The sequence below is a fragment of the Athene cunicularia genome (assembly GCF_003259725.1).
Source record: "Athene cunicularia isolate RWA chromosome 3 unlocalized genomic scaffold, athCun1 chr3_part1, whole genome shotgun sequence".
Lineage (NCBI taxonomy): Eukaryota > Metazoa > Chordata > Aves > Strigiformes > Strigidae > Athene > Athene cunicularia.
In genome coordinates this window covers 43,591,967-43,607,806 of record NW_020799097.1, presented here as the reverse complement: position 1 = coordinate 43,607,806, position 15,840 = coordinate 43,591,967, and the positions used below count along the sequence as shown (strand labels likewise).

At 35.6% G+C, this 15,840-nt stretch overlaps 1 protein-coding gene across 4 annotated transcripts in view; it reads right to left on the bottom strand.

Moving 5' to 3' along the window:
- KLHL32 (kelch like family member 32) overlaps positions 1–15,840 on the bottom strand; it is a 125,642-nt gene that overhangs the window by 92,268 nt on the left and 17,534 nt on the right. For 3 of the 4 annotated variants that reach the window (XR_003397966.1, XM_026844359.1, XM_026844361.1), the window contains exons 2-3: positions 7,235–7,323; positions 4,096–4,276 (exon numbers count right to left, since the gene is read on the bottom strand). Coding sequence is in view for 3 of the 4 variants with exons in the window: in XM_026844359.1 (XP_026700160.1) it covers positions 4,096–4,276; positions 7,235–7,257 (204 nt within the window). In the remaining variant the exon portion in view is untranslated. Of the gene's footprint in view, positions 1–4,095; positions 4,277–7,234; positions 7,324–9,515; positions 9,616–15,840 lie in introns of all 4 variants that reach the window. The other variant, XM_026844360.1, reaches the window with a different exon arrangement.

The following is a 15,840-nucleotide window of genomic DNA, read 5'->3' as shown; positions in this document are numbered from 1 at the left end:
CAAGAAACAATGCAATATGTTGCAAAATACAAACAATCAGCAATGTTGCGTACACAGGAATAAACTGTTGACAGGGAGAAAAGATGTCACAGAAAGACCCTGAAAAGAAACTGCTTAAGAATCAACTGTGACAGCTATAAGTACAAAGTCTGTATGCAAAATTAGTATCTAGTAGTTCATTTCAAAGTAGAAACATTCTTCTAAGAATTTAACATGCTCATTGTGGAAAAAAAAAAAAAAGAATATTACTGACATTTTAAAATCTATTGTAGTTAATAGATATAATTGTGTTCATCCAGATTGCATGGAAAATATGCATCTTTTTGAGAAAGATCAAAGTCCTGTGACTATAAACCCACTCAAATGAAAAATAAGGAAGAAAGGAATTGTTCTGACTGGAAAACCAATGCATTTTGTACAAGAAAATCTTGAGGTTATATAATAACCTGCCAACACTGTAAATGCCTACTAATGAAGTCATGCAGTAACGTTTCATTTTGCTCCCAGAGGGGGAAAAAGAAAAAGAATCTTTTAATTGGAAATGACTTAGCCTGCTAGAGTTATCATAATGCACACATACTTACTAACTCAACCACCTTGACTCACTGCAATAGACTGAGACAAATAGCAAATTACACCATTTCATATGGAAAAGTTTGCCTAAAACACTGTTTGTTGCTTAAAAAGAATTTACAAAAATACATATGTTTACTATTCTTTATATGAGTCTTTTAGGGTATGGAGCTAACTACTCCTTAGCTCATTTTGAAAGTATTCCTTAGCTCATTTTGAAAGAAGAGGACTGCAGGAGATCCTGAACAGAAAACAAATTAAAACCCTTATTTTCAAGTGTCTAACCTTACAGTTTAACTTTGTATTTTTAATGAAGTCTTTCTATGCAATCTCCTAAGGGTTTGTTTTCTTAAAGAAAAAGTCACAATATTTTAATGTACAAATATAACAAACTCCCAAATCAGGTTCCATGCTTAGTATTTAAATTCTAATGTTTCTGCACAGCTAGAACTACAAGACTAATTATACCAACTAGAAGAAAGGATGGCAGGCTGTTACCCTAGAAGGCTGGCCCTTACTATTTTGCTGAAGATCATATCTCCGGCTTGTCTTAGAAAAGCAAATGAGGATTTTACTCCAGACTATAATGTCAAAGAAAAATTTGTAAGGCAACATCTGTTTGACCTTCTCCACTCTTCCACATACAATGCCTCCAATTCCCTGTCTGTAACATGACACATTTAGCTATCCTCCTAAAGTGCTAATAAACTTTTTTTTTGCAGTAAAATAAAGAAATATGTGGCAATTTGAAAAAAAAATATGCCACTCAGCTGACTTGTTATTCTCATCAAGAAAACATCACAATTTCCTATTTATCTCCATCTAAATCAAAGTAGACACAGAATATGTAGAAAACCATAAAACAGCTCTGTAGAAACCAAATACCTAGTCTATTATACAGCTGTTTTACAAGAGTGGAAAAAAAAGAGAGAACAAACAAACAAAAAAAATCATGCTGATTCATTCTGATAGACCCCTGTGTAGAACTGAACACATTTCTGGAATAGTCTGTGAGATCATAAGAATTGGGTGACAGCCTCTCCACATAGAGCTGAAGGTAGGGCTGGTATATTAATCAAATCTATGTCGAAACGAGAAGCTACAGTAGGCAAGTTCTTTGTGTCATATTGATGGATAATGCTGTCACCTGAGTTTTTACTCAAGGCAACTCCAACACCTGATGTTCCCAGAATCCCATCCACTGCAGTACTGCACTTAGATCTTACAAAAATTAGTTGAAAGGTAAGTTTCCCATAGCAATGACTTCGTAAATTACTTCAGGGTTAGAAAATCTGCAAGCTTCATGAAAGAATTCCTCCAAGGAAGTCCAAGAAAAATTAAGGGCAGAAATCATCTTATGTAATATTAACAGCTAAGTTTGAAGAATGTGAGTCTGGTCTTTATGACCAGTGGAGAGAGATCTGGCACTTCCAGATGGTCATTCATTTCATCCTAAATAAATCTTCTCTTTCATCACCCTCTGGAAATGTTTGTCTTCACTGGCTCTAAATGAAACTGGGCATCATTCTCCTAAATCTTAGGTAATGAATACTCAGGTAGCTCAAATTAGGCAAAATCCCCCTAGATATATAAACATTAATAATCTCAGTTTAAATACAAAACATTATTTTTTAATCAACTCTTACTTCTTCTACATTATTAGAATCAGGAACATAGTGTATAATAACATTTTTGCCATCTTCCTACAGAACATAAATCTCTTCTCATCTCACAATTTCTAACAAAGCTTTTTGTCCATTAATAATAAAAACCTGTTTGGCTGATTACATTAAGTACGAGTTCCATATTTATAGCTGATACCTAAAGTCTAAAGAATATGTCCTGCCCAATAATAACAATTTTGAGTCAGACCAAATCACTAAAAGCTGCATACATCATTCTTGCACTTTTGGGTTTTTTTAATAGATAATATTTATGTAGCAATTAGCAATTTGATTTATTGCAAAACTCTTTTGGTTTTTATTTTTCCTTTCCGCAGGGCATTAAGATTTTAATTTGCTGTAACTGACCAGCAAATACCAAGTAACTCAATTAGAAATAAGAGGGTGAGTCACAGTGCCCCAATCTCCATGTCAATTAGTAAGTGACGGAGGTAGAAGCTGTGCCTACCACACTGCTTGGTACAGCTGCCCACTCTATGATGTTTCTATGCACAGGGTACAATGAGCTCTGGAAGGACTATGTGTCACACGTGCAGAGGAATGATATGGCACCCTTATTAAAATATTTCAATCAAAGCAGAACAGTAGGCCTGTAATATATCTATCATCAACAAGTAAATATAGCACTTGCTAGAGATAGAGTGCTCCAAAATCCTTCTCTGCACACTGGGGTAAAAGGAAAAAAGTGGTAAGCAGTGTTACAGCAGGCCAGGGCAACATGACAAAGCTATGGTAGTACAAAGTATGCAGCAGCAGAACACATAAGAATGCAGACAAGCTCAGAGAATGAGCAATCAATTGGCTCAGTATCACCACAGTGAAGGTAACATCAAGTTAACAATATTTCTTAAATACACAGAATAAATTAAGTCTCAGTTCTAACCAAAAGAGAGACAGAGTTGACAGGAAGATAAAAATTCTGCTTAGGTAATTAAGGATATAGAGCAGTTGTCATACACTGTATTACTGTTGTAACAAAACAAAAAGGTCACCATAAAGAAGTTCATAGCACTGCAATTACCCTGTAGGCAAAATATTAAATAAACTTACTTTGTTAGAGAAAACAGACCTTTAAATTAATTTCTACTTTAGTCTCTGAGCAACAACAGGATGACTCACACTCAGAAACACCAGTCAACTAAAGAGCTATAGACAGTCCAACATTTTGAATAGGTACGTTATAATGAAAGTCAGTAGAATTGCTTCATACGAAGAATGCTCTTCCTATTACAAACTCAATTTTCCAGTTACTCTGATTTTATCACCTGAGTTCAATTTTCCATGTTGAGTGTCTGAATTAGATTTCCCAGAGAATATTTTAACCTTTGCATTTCAGTAACATTTGTTTCTGAAAATAAGTTTTATTACACTAAAAAAATTGCTATGACCACCTCTTCAAGAATAACCATCTACAACCCTACAAAACTTCCTCCAAGCTGATTTAAATTGCATTTATTAATATTTAAATTCCCTTTCCCCATCTTCCCCTGCTCTAGTCACAAGTGTCTCAAATCTCTGGCTTCCACAAAAAGCTTCCACTTTCTGACTTCACTGGGACATAAGATTCACAGAAAGATGTGTTCTGCCTTTCTCAGGGGAGGGGGGAGACTAACCAGAAATAATGATGATAAACTTAATTATGTTCTTAACATTTCTGTCTTATGACATGATGTGGATATTTAAAGTTGTATACTCTACTGAATGTGCAGCAATCCCGATAGGCTCAGACTTAAAGCTTGGTCAGAATGATATCTATAACCATCACTGTCTCCTATCCCCAGTGTAATTTTTAATATTATTGTAAGAAAATTAAAAAAAAAAAAAAAATCTTTGGACTTACTCGGAAATAGTCACTGCAGGCTGCCAGGACTGCTTTATGTGCATGGAATTTCTGTTCTTCAGCAATAAGGGTGATATCACAAAGTATGCCATCTCTTCTTTGTTGGTTCAGGGCTGCCAGGACAGCATCGTTATGGGAGCTAGACTGACACAGCCTCTGACCTGTCAGCATTTCCTGAACACTGAGAGGGGACAGAGGAAAGATTTTGTCAAAAAAAAAAAAAAAAAAAGTATGAAACAGACAGATTCAGTCAGAAAAATTGAAGAACTTTTTCTAAGACAGGATTTGATAATTCTTGGAAAGAAAGAAAGAATGTCATGAACCCTGTCAGTCAAAAATCTTTATATATATGGATGTTACAGGAAAAGTTCAGTATAACAAAGTATTATGAATCCTGATTATATACTTGAATTTAAAAACCTCAACTGTTCTGATTTTCATTTGCTGCAATGGAAGTGAGCTGGACTCACTGGATTAATTCAGAATAATTTCAGAATTGAGAAGAATAATGGGCTTAGGTCAATGGAGCAACAGAAAACTAAGTGGCTCAAACCGATGCATTAGTGGAAAGGAGCACATCTGTATGTATATAAGTAGTCCTACTAAAAAGAATGAAGACTCATGGTCTCAGGTGGTCTGCTGAAGTCTGATATTGCATTACTGATTGGTTTTAGATATTTCAGGTCATTTACGTTTATGAAGTGTCAGGGGGGTGTTTGTTTGTTTGTTTTGTATGGGGGTGGAGGATGCTTGTTTGTTTCTAAAATGCTGAGGCCTTCCACCACCTCTGAATATCTCCTTGTATGAATACACAAGATTTCCTTGTCATCCAGCCTAAGACTGTCTGATTGCAGCTCCTTTTCTACAGCAGAAGAAAGAGCCAATGTAACTGTTGATGCAAACAGAAACAAATCAAATCCGCAAATCCTCTTTGGCACAAACCAATGCAGTATATTTGAAATCTGTGAGAGACTACAAATTTATATTGCCTAGGTCTTTATAGAAGGTGAGTTTACAGTCATTCCTGAGTAAATCAAAGTAAAGGTATAACTTTTTTTTGATTAAGGGGTAAATAAACCATCATTTTTCCACTATAGTCATGTAATTCATCCCATATACATGCTAAGCAGCAGCTGTATGGCTGCTATATTCTCCTTTCCCAATCAACACACACTCTGTACTGCCTATCCCACTCCTGCAACTTGGGCATCTGTAAACCAATGCAGACCTTGTAGACTGTTTGCTCTAATTTAACCTAATCTTTTAGAAAGACAAGAATGAAGAAATTACTTCAAGAAGGATGGCCGAAGTAGAGTTACACAGGAATAGCCTATATCTGAATTCCACTCCCTCTCTAATAGTTTAGGTTTCACACATGGACATACCCTACATACAATTCAAAATGATTCAAACAAATGATTCTTTTTCCTTCAACTGTTCTGTTTGTGGAACCTCACTGATACTCTACATGACAATTATCAAGAAATGTAATTTGTTAAAAAACAAGGAAATTATTTCTAACAATTATTTGCCTTCTTTAATTTCTATAGCAAATTGACTAAATCAAACCAAGAGGTATTATTTTGGGCAGGCAATGCTACAGGTTAAACTTGCTGTATTAAAAAAATTAACTAATAAAACTGTATTTTTTTCTCCAGTCTTCATCAATAGCAATAAAGAATCTGAAATCAAAGGTTAACCATCAGTTATGTAACTGATTCTTGGAGAACTCCAGGATACAGTCTGCTCACCGTGTTTTTCCCCTGAAAATCCTGGAAGAAGACTGGGGTTTCAGGGGGAGGGTGTTGGGTTGGTTTTTTTCTAAGGGAACATTAAAAAATTGGAAGATAACCTGTGGAAGTATAATAAGCTAATTAGACCTAGAGATGGTTTCTCTGTATTTCTGGTTTTATTAGCCTCCCTCACAATGTTGTGATCCAAGCCCTTCATTTCTCTTGCTTTTCTCAAAATCATCCAGAGGTGATTTAGCACAAGAAAATTATTATTTCACTCAACAGAAAACAGATTGGAGGAACAAGGCACAAGGGTAATTTTTGTGGGGATTTTTTTTATTCTTATATATACATACAAATGTATATACATAAAATCACACATCTGTGGTTTTAACTTGAGCTCTATCATAACCCTTCTTTCAATTCAAAGTGAAAAATCAATTGCCTGTAACCCTTGTATTAACAACATAAAAAGAATGTATACACCTGCAAGGCAATATAACTGGAATTTATGAATGAAAAAGCACTGATTCATTAAATATAACATGGCCACTTTTTAGTGATATTGTCTGTTAATGTACACAACAGTTGTAAAATGCAAGGAATTCCTGATTCTCTTCGGCAGGGCATGGGAAGCATTGAAGGGAAGGGGGAACAGAACTGGAATGACACAATGTCCCAGTACTATCAAGTAGATTTCTGAGCTCCCAGATCAGCCCATGGGTGTTAACTACTCTGCGTAACAGAACTACCACCAGTGTACCAGACTAGTGCAAGGTTCTGCAGAAAAGTAACTAGATTAATAAATTCTGAGCATTCTGCCTTAAAGTGCTCCCAGAAACTAATTAAATTACAACTATCAAATCTCTGATGAAACAATGGGCAATACAAATAAATGAGAGAGGATAGACTGGCAAGTACATATAGATTATTAAGACTCTATAAAAGGGAGACAGAATGGGAGATTCTGGAAGGCAGGAAGACAAGTTTAGAGAGAATGCTTTTAAAGTGATTTCAAAGAACTGGATGGAAGAGTAATAGATGTCCTGAAGAGTGGAACACTACAAACACCAAAAATGATCACAAGCCAGCAATTCAAACACATGAATGTAAAAGACCAGTTGCTTCCACAATCAAAAATTCCAAGTATAGACAAAGACATAAAGAAGATAACATACGAAGAGATTGTGGGATCCAAATAAATCCCAGGCATGCTTCTCTTTGCTAGAGAAAAATGGCAACAAGAAAGAAATATTTTGCAGATTATAGCATGGATTTATATTAAATAATATGAATTACCAATAAACAAAAATATTAATTTCTCTTTTCTACTATCTGTTGACTGATGCTTTGGTAAACGTCATCCTAAATGTGAATGACTTCATACAAGCTACCAAGTACTATACCTCAGACACCTCTCAGATGGCATCTTTCAGTTTTGCTCTTCTGAATATCAAAGCTTATAGTCCTGTAGAGAAAACAGCATACATTGCAGCTAGAAAGAGAGAAAGGAGATAAACATTAACATTCAAAGCATACACAGACAGCCTTAAAGATCAATACTTTCAGAACGTGTAATTCAAAAGCAACCTTCTTCAATTTTTCTACTGCAGAAAGACATATCACATAGATTAAGTACATGTGAAATTTTTTTGGCTAGATTGAATATAGCCAGAAAGTGGCCTTTCCTCTAGTCTTTCCTAGAAATTCACACCCTACCATCTGAACTTCCTGCATCTACTGCCCTTGAGGCATGTCTCCTTTCTGCAAACTCAGGCACACACATTATTTCAATGAGGTGGAAGAGTGGTGAGGGAAATATCTTCCTCAAAATCCCTCAATTTGAAGAACAGGCCAGAAGCATGCACTGATGTTTGCTTACTTCCCTGAACAACATAGAGCTATAAAAATCTTGCATCTCAGCGGAATCTCACAGGACTGTCTAGTGTCTAAGAGGTTTGCCATACACCTAAACTCATTCTTTGACTAAATTTTTCCTAAAGACTCAATTTGGTGGGGAAGAGGTTTACTGTATACACCAAAAGGCAGCTCCCATTTTTCCCAGAGCAACATTCTTGATTGACTAATGAGTGCTATGACCAAATATCCCTAACAACCTGGATATAAAAAAAAAAAAAAAAAATCTTCTGGTAAATAACAAATAGTACAGTAAAAGAAGTATGATTACATTTATAAACTCTACAGCTTTTTTAAAAAGGTAAAATATTAAAGTGACCATATAAATTAACATATGCTGCTTGATGATTACTAAAAGTTACTTCTGTAACTTCAATACAAGGGTTTTTTTCCACGTTCCAATTAAAACAATGCCCTATTCCAGGTGCTATTCAGAGGCTTCTACTGAGATCAATACTGAAAGTTCACAAAAATCCTTTTATAGTTTCACTAATTAAACAAATAAAAATACAAATAATCCAGTTCTTTGCTTATATTAACTTGTTCTTAATTTTGTCCCTTAATCTTACATTGGCTGGTAGTTTTACTTAGAAATACACTACATTAATTTCAGGGAGACTCTGCAACAGATAATGTGAAGGCAGAATTAAGCCCTTAAGCCAGTTCTCAGATAACAAACAAACCACCTACGTCTTCCACTGTCAGGGGATCAGAACTTAACACTTTCTGAAGAATTAAGTTTAAAAAAAGGCATTCTTCTCCTAGGAAATGAAGTTTCAGGAAGGAAAAATCTTTCAAATGCCTTCAAACAGCTTGACAGCATTTTCAAAGAGGCTTTCATAAAGGTTTTAAAAGGATGTCTAGGATACACTGCCTTGTTTGTTCCATGCCGCTGGACTTGTTTTCCTGGCACTCTGCAATCAGATCCAGAGGCACCTCAAAACATGTGTGTAACTGGGCCCTTGAGTGCATACCAGCTACTAAGAACTTTATTTCTGTCCCTCTCATGATCCAGTCAGCGCTACCACAAATACAGCTCAATAAACTGTTAAGCTTCTTGATCAAACCACTCTGAATTTTGGCAGGCAGGCTGCCCTCCTTCCTACTTATCACAGCACTGTAGAAACAAGCATTGTTGTAATGATAAACTCCTCCGAAAACAGTAGAGTCCAGTTCACATTTTTATAAACACAAGTAAGAAATTCTCTTCCTCAGCTACTCCAATCTGCCAATTTTTTAAGTCAAGAAATGTCCAGCAGTCCTGATATTGCTGGCTACAGCTAGGAAATCCTATAACAGCCAGAGACTGGTATGGAAGAAATTCAAGCCTCCTTTGACCTTTTCAAGAGGTTCCAGACTCTCTGGCCCACAAAAAACCCCAAGCAACAGTGAAAGCAAACAGAAGGTCAAGACCTGGGAGGAAAAGTGCTCCTTCTACAATAACTGAAGCATGTGCTTCAAAGAATTAACAAAACATCCAAATAGTCCCATACAGAGTTCAATGTTTTGCCCAGACAAATCTTTCCTAAATTTTGCCTTATGTCCTTTCTCCTCCCAAATGCCAGTGCAGCATGCCTCACTTTCTATTTTTAAATCTATATCACATACACAAGAATACTATAAAAGTGCGTAAATAATTTAATCAATACTGCACTTTTTTGTTTAGCAATACAGAATTAATTAATGCAGCTTAACATTTTTAAGACATAGAAATTTTGATTTATATATATTCTTTGGGGAAAAAAAAAAAAAAAAAAGAGGCATTTCCACCTCTTGCAAGGATGTACTGTGCCAGGACAGTACCAAAATCCTTTGTACCAAGAGCTTTTTCTTCTGTTTCAGATAGCTGGGTCCATCTTCTTCATGTAAGCTAACTGTCATTGGTATATAAGGAAACTGTATTAAAATGTTTAAGACATACTATTGTCTTTCTATTTAACTACTTCAAGTAATTAAATTGGTTTAAAAGATTAGTTTATAAATTTAAGGATAAGACTTTTGGTTTAAATGGAAAACTTTAATTCCACCTAAATCCTTCTGTTTTAGTGAAATACTCCATTACACTGGAAATTAACAGGAAAAATATAGGCCAAACAGAAAATACTCACTAGATCTTAGGTTTGAGATACATGTTAAATTTGCTATAAAACATCTTTTTGCATATTTTTGAGACACTCACTTCTTACAAGTCTATGATGAAAATCACTAACCACTCATCCTATTATATTTTACAACTTTTATTTCTTATTGCATTGTTTTTTCACATCCTAGAAAAGTGCAAAAATTAAAAATTTACAAAAAAACACTAGTAATGATCCAATTAGTGTTGAAAGAATGCAACAATAATTTTGTGAGGAATAGGGGGAGAGCAGTTGTTTTCCATGAAAACACAGTATATCCAGGGATTTCAAAGATAAGCAATATTTCATTGTCCATGCAAGTGATTGTGTCCAACTAATATATGAAAACAGCGTTTATTCTGTGGCAGCCTCAATAAATGTCAGTCTTTCTATATATATTTTGTCTTAGTCTTATGATGTAGCAGAGTAAAAAGAAGGGTTTTTCACTCTCCCAGGAAATCTTGGAGCAGTGTGCCACTCTGGTGCATCCATCACATATTGCCAGACTATGGTTCTTCTCTAATCTAGATTAGCAGTGCAGTGCAAGAATTATTTGTTCAAAAATGATTAAAAAATAGTATTTAAGCAAACAGTATTTCTTCCCTTAATTTAGTTGATTATAATACTGGTTTTGTAGATACTAGACAAAGCAATTTGAGATATCAAGGTGCTGGAGCGAGTGCAGAGGAAGGCAATAAAACTGGTGAAGGGCCTGGAGAACAAATCCTATGAGGAGCGATTGAATGAGCTGGGACTGTTTAGTTTGAGGAGGAGAAGGCTGAGGGGAGACCTTATCACTGTCTGCAGCTACCTGAAAGGACATTGTAGAGAGGTTGGTGCTGGTCTCTTCTCACAGGTAATTAGCGATAGAACAAGAGGGAATGGCTTTAAACTGCATCAGGGGAGGTTTAGACTGGACATTAGGAAAAAAATTTTCACAGAAAGAGTGGTCAGATAGTGGAATAGGCTGCCCAGGGAGGTGGTGGAGTCACCATCCCTGGATGTGTTTAAGGGTCGTTTAGATGAGATGTTGGGGGATATGGTGTAGGGGAGAACTTTGTAGAGTAGGGCTGATGGTAGGACTCGATAATCGCAAGGGTCTTTTCCAACCTGAATAATTCTGTGATTTCCAAACCTTATTTACTGGCAGAATGTATGTGTCTTTTTTCAGAAAAAGCTTGCATTCACTTAAATTAGTTTAATCTTGAAAAAGCAATACCATACTCAAGGTTTGCACAGAATGCATCTGAGGCATTGAGAGAATTTCAGTCAAAACCTCTCTTAATAGTTTTGGGAGTTTTTTCCTTGTATTATGTAGAAATGAATTGCAGGTGAAAGTATTTCTGATTAATTATTGAAACTACATGCCAATAAAATATGGATTAGGCTGGGGGGGTGGGTGTGTGGGTGTCTGTGTGTGTGGAACAAACAACCCATACCTCACATTTAGTCCAGTTTACCATTGAAAATAATTTGAATGCCACAAAATTCAATATTTCCCCCCTCCCCCCCAAGAAATATTGGGCTTTTTTCCAGCTCACATATCCAAATTTACAGAAGGACTTAAGCCACAGTCCAGATCATCACAGAACTAATTCTGTGCATAAACAGGTTCTGTATTTCAGATGTAGTGCCTAAGAAACATTTTTTCCCCTCTCATCATGATTACTTTGTCTTGCAAACTAGTAAAATTATATATTCATAATGGAAACTACAGTCTCTTAATAATGGCTGAAAATATGCAGCTTTTATGTATCATTCAAGTTTATATAAAATAAATATCACTATGGAAGTTTCATCAATAAGTTTCACATTTACTTTATGTAAATAAGTGTTACAATCAACCTCAGTGTGAACTCACTTCTAGAATATAAGCATTATTTTTATTAGTCAGAAATGAAGTGATTTGAAAATCCTGATTTTAAATGTGTTCTTATTGCAAAAATAAAATAGTGTTTGACAAGAAATGAGTTGTCTCTTCTTTACTTGGGCAATTACATCTTAGACAGCAGTTACTAAATTATTCCTCTTCCCACAAGATACTCATTCCTCTCCCAACCTCTGAGCCCCAGCCTAAGTTTAAGGGAAAGCGAGGGATCTGTTGCCTATCTTGAAGTCAGAAAACTCTATTTCAGGGGAGCTTAACAATTACTTAATCATTGGTCATTGGCTTTAGCACTTTACAGAGTAGGATCCTCTTCCACATGGGGTGGGCTGCTCTTTTCACCCATTGGCTGCCCTCTTGGCTGCCTCCACAGTTCTAGGTAACATAGTGTGCTGCTGTGGGAGAAGTGAGACTGCCCTTCCCAGAAATTTGGCAAGGCTGATAAATTGTAATTTGAGAAAAATCAAAGTGAAACACAGGCAGCTACCACTTCACAGAATTCAGCTTAATACAATATTCAAGAGATACAGAAAGATGCTTTTGTAGACAGAAGAGAACCTCATGGCTAGTATCAGAACTCCTTTAAAAGACAGGTCAGAAATTTACACAGCAACTGATGCCTTTTACCCTCTAAAGAAACGAGTATAACTGTGAAAATCTGCAACACAAAATTTGAACCAATTATCTTTCAAATAACTGACTGAGACCCACACAGCTATCATACATAAAGATTCACTGCAACCAAATGCAACACCCCTGCTGTTCCGATGATCCACATCTGGAGTGAGGTAGGAGAGCAGGCTGCCTAGAACCCTTGAGGATGTCTTCATATGGAATGAAGCAGCTACTGGTTTGCTCCCCACAACAGCCCCTGCTGCTTCAGACCCACTCACAGGGTGACAAAAAGACTGGCTTGCCTTTCTGGGAAGACCTGTGTTATTCATCTCAATGAAGGATTCAGTAAGAAAATTTGGGAACTGTGGAGTCCTTTACACTACAACCACTTAAGGCGGCTTTCACTTGGTTAATCACAAATAAGGCTGCTGATTTAATGGCTGGAGTGGGTGATCTTCAAGGTCTTTTCCAACCGAGATGATTCTGTGATCTATTTACCACTAAACTTCACAGAATGACACTGCAGTAGTTAAGTATTACTCTGCCCATAAACTCCTCCAGTGTGCAAAAAGCCCTCTAATTTCTCCTCCTTTAATTTTTTACCTTGAATTGGGAAAGCCACTCATTTATCTACTTCCATATTATCTAACACAATACTACCTATCAAAAATCTGTTTTAAATAATCAATTTTAACATTCAAACAAACTAGCCAAACCCTGAGGGTTTAAATAAAGATTTTAATCTCATTTCACATATGTAGGTTTTAGTTAGCTTCCTAAACTGAGGTTGTCTCACTTGTCAGTAACCATTAAAACATGTTGATTTGTAAAACTTCCCACCAAATGTGATTTTTTTATTTCTATGAGTATTAATAACATTTTTCCAATTCGCAATATTTCATTTAATTTATTAATATTCTTATTTCTGACTCTTATGTTGGAAAATGGTGACTCAACATTACTTTCATAATTTGCAGTGTGTCAAACTAGATTGGACAGAAACTTCTGAAATTCTGTTAAGAAGAACAAAAATATTCAATTTATAAATAAATCAAAAGATTTCTGCATTTTCAAGTAGTTATCTTCAATTACTTATCTCCCTTCTGTCAAGACACTTCTTTTCAAAATGTGTATTTTAAGTTAGAAAAAATAACAACATACACTAAGTGCAAAAATTAATGAAAGAGACCATAAGCATCACATAATTCTTTACTGAAAAGCAAAATTTTGAAGATCAAGTGTCTGGACTCTGTGAAATGTTATTTTCCCTTTGACTGCAATATATCTGGCTTAAATTTGGTCTTTATTTAAAAAGAAAATTTAATATTTAAAATCTATCATTAGTACACTACATCCATTTCTTTCCAGAATGACTTCATAGCACATCCTGAAGGAAGCAGTCACAGATGCAGAATAAAAACCAGTAAGATTTACCCATGGCAATTTTCTGTCCTAGTTTACATGCTTATTCATACCAGCTTCTGGTTTTGTCTTTAAAGTACTTTGGGTTTAGTAAGTCAGAATAAATCATCCTTTCAAGCTGCACTTCACCTTCTCTCAGAGTCTCTTCACAAACAAAACTATATGAGTTTACTAGTCACAGAAAAAAAAGGACAGCATTATCTTCTCTTTTTTAACAGAGTTCTGCCAAATTAATTTGTCAAAACAGAAACACTTGTAAACAGCTACAAAAAGCCTGACTGCAAAGTCGCTCTTTTGAGTATGTTAACGCACTTCTCCCACTTGTCTGGGAGACACTACTTTTCCCCTTTTCTATTAAGATCTTTGAGAACTGAAAGATTTTTCTCATCCCATAAAAAAATGTTCAAGAACATCACAACTGTGAGAAAAACTCTTCCACTGCCCAATGTTGTCAGTGAAACCATAACTCAGGCTCAACCACAAAACTCTCATCTAATTTAGTGCCTCAATATAGTGACTTTCAAGAGAAAGCATTCATAGTACCGGAGAAAAAAAATAAAAAAAATCTTAGATTTAATTAAAATTACAATACCAATGGAGTAAAAAATTGAAAACCTGGATTTGTTTGAAAAAATAGGAGTCAGTCAAAACAATGCATGAAAACATTCAGGAATAATAAAGTAAAAACACAGTAAGAAAAAACAAACTGTTATACTCTTCTGATTAGTTACAAAATATTTTCTTGTGAGACTGGAAAGGTCACTTCAGGCCATCAGTTATAGTCAATTACAATCATGAAGTTTATTGTCTATCACTACCAAATTACCATCTGACTTCACAAATCATTAAGATCTTAAACCACAGAAATATAAACTGAAACCATAAAGAACATACAAGCAGAACCACATCTTTGTGGCTTTATATCATCTATGTATCTGAATATATCAGTATTCAGAACATACTTTCTGAGGAGGCATTCAGATAAACAAATAGCCAGGTCTGTGGAACTGAAGGCATATTTTACCTACACTACCACTTCAGCAAGAGTTTGTTGCGTTCTACTGATAAAGCCACATGCAATACTACCTATGGAAGGAAATAGTCTGCAGTTCTACAAGACAGGGTGACTTCAGTAGCTCGTAACTGAACTTCCTTTTGAAATTTCATTTGCATTTTCTAGGGATAAAAACAAAACCAACCCCATTCTTTAAACCTAAGCATTTTTCTTCTGGGAAATTCAACATGTTTGTGGCAAAATGTGGAAGGCTTCTCAGAATGCTTTAACTAGAGATATCATAATTATTTCTCCCAATAACTCTAGAAACGAACACTGAACTGGACACAGAAGAATGAGCTGTGCTGTCAACTTCATCAGGGCCTCACTCAGATAAGCCTTGGATTTTTAACTGTCACAACCATCAAGGTGCTTTTATTGAACACGACAATCATCCTTTACTAGAGCAGTCAATAATGACTAAGAGTCAAAAATACATGGGTATGCTTTTGAAACCACTTCAAATCTGCATATCCAGTATTCAGGCCAGACAGAAGTATACAGAACTGTAGATAGTCTACAATATTGGCAATTAGTCTGCATGAACTTACACATTTTATAACTATGACTGAAACATAAACGATCACATTTTCTGCTTAAACCCACATAAAAATATTAAGAAGAGCATAAGTGGTTGCTGGATAGTGGATAGCCTTGCATAACTGAGGTGACCATTTATGTGTCTACATACTACACTATCATGAGATTTATTAACTAATGGCATTTGCTGTGAAAAAGTATATATATATCTTTCAATAAAAGCATGGAGAGTTTATACATCTCTATGAGACCTACAATAGTCCTTCAACTTTCTCCACAAAACAGCATTCATGAAGTTTAAAAAAAAAAAAGGCTGTGAGTACCAGTAGCTAAGTAAACATGCACCTTCTAAGAATGGCCTTCAGTAGCCACAGGGTGGCAGAACTATACTTCAGGATAATCTATACCTCCAGGACAGTGACCAGACTATTTCAAGGAGTCCTCCCCTCTCCCCCCCCC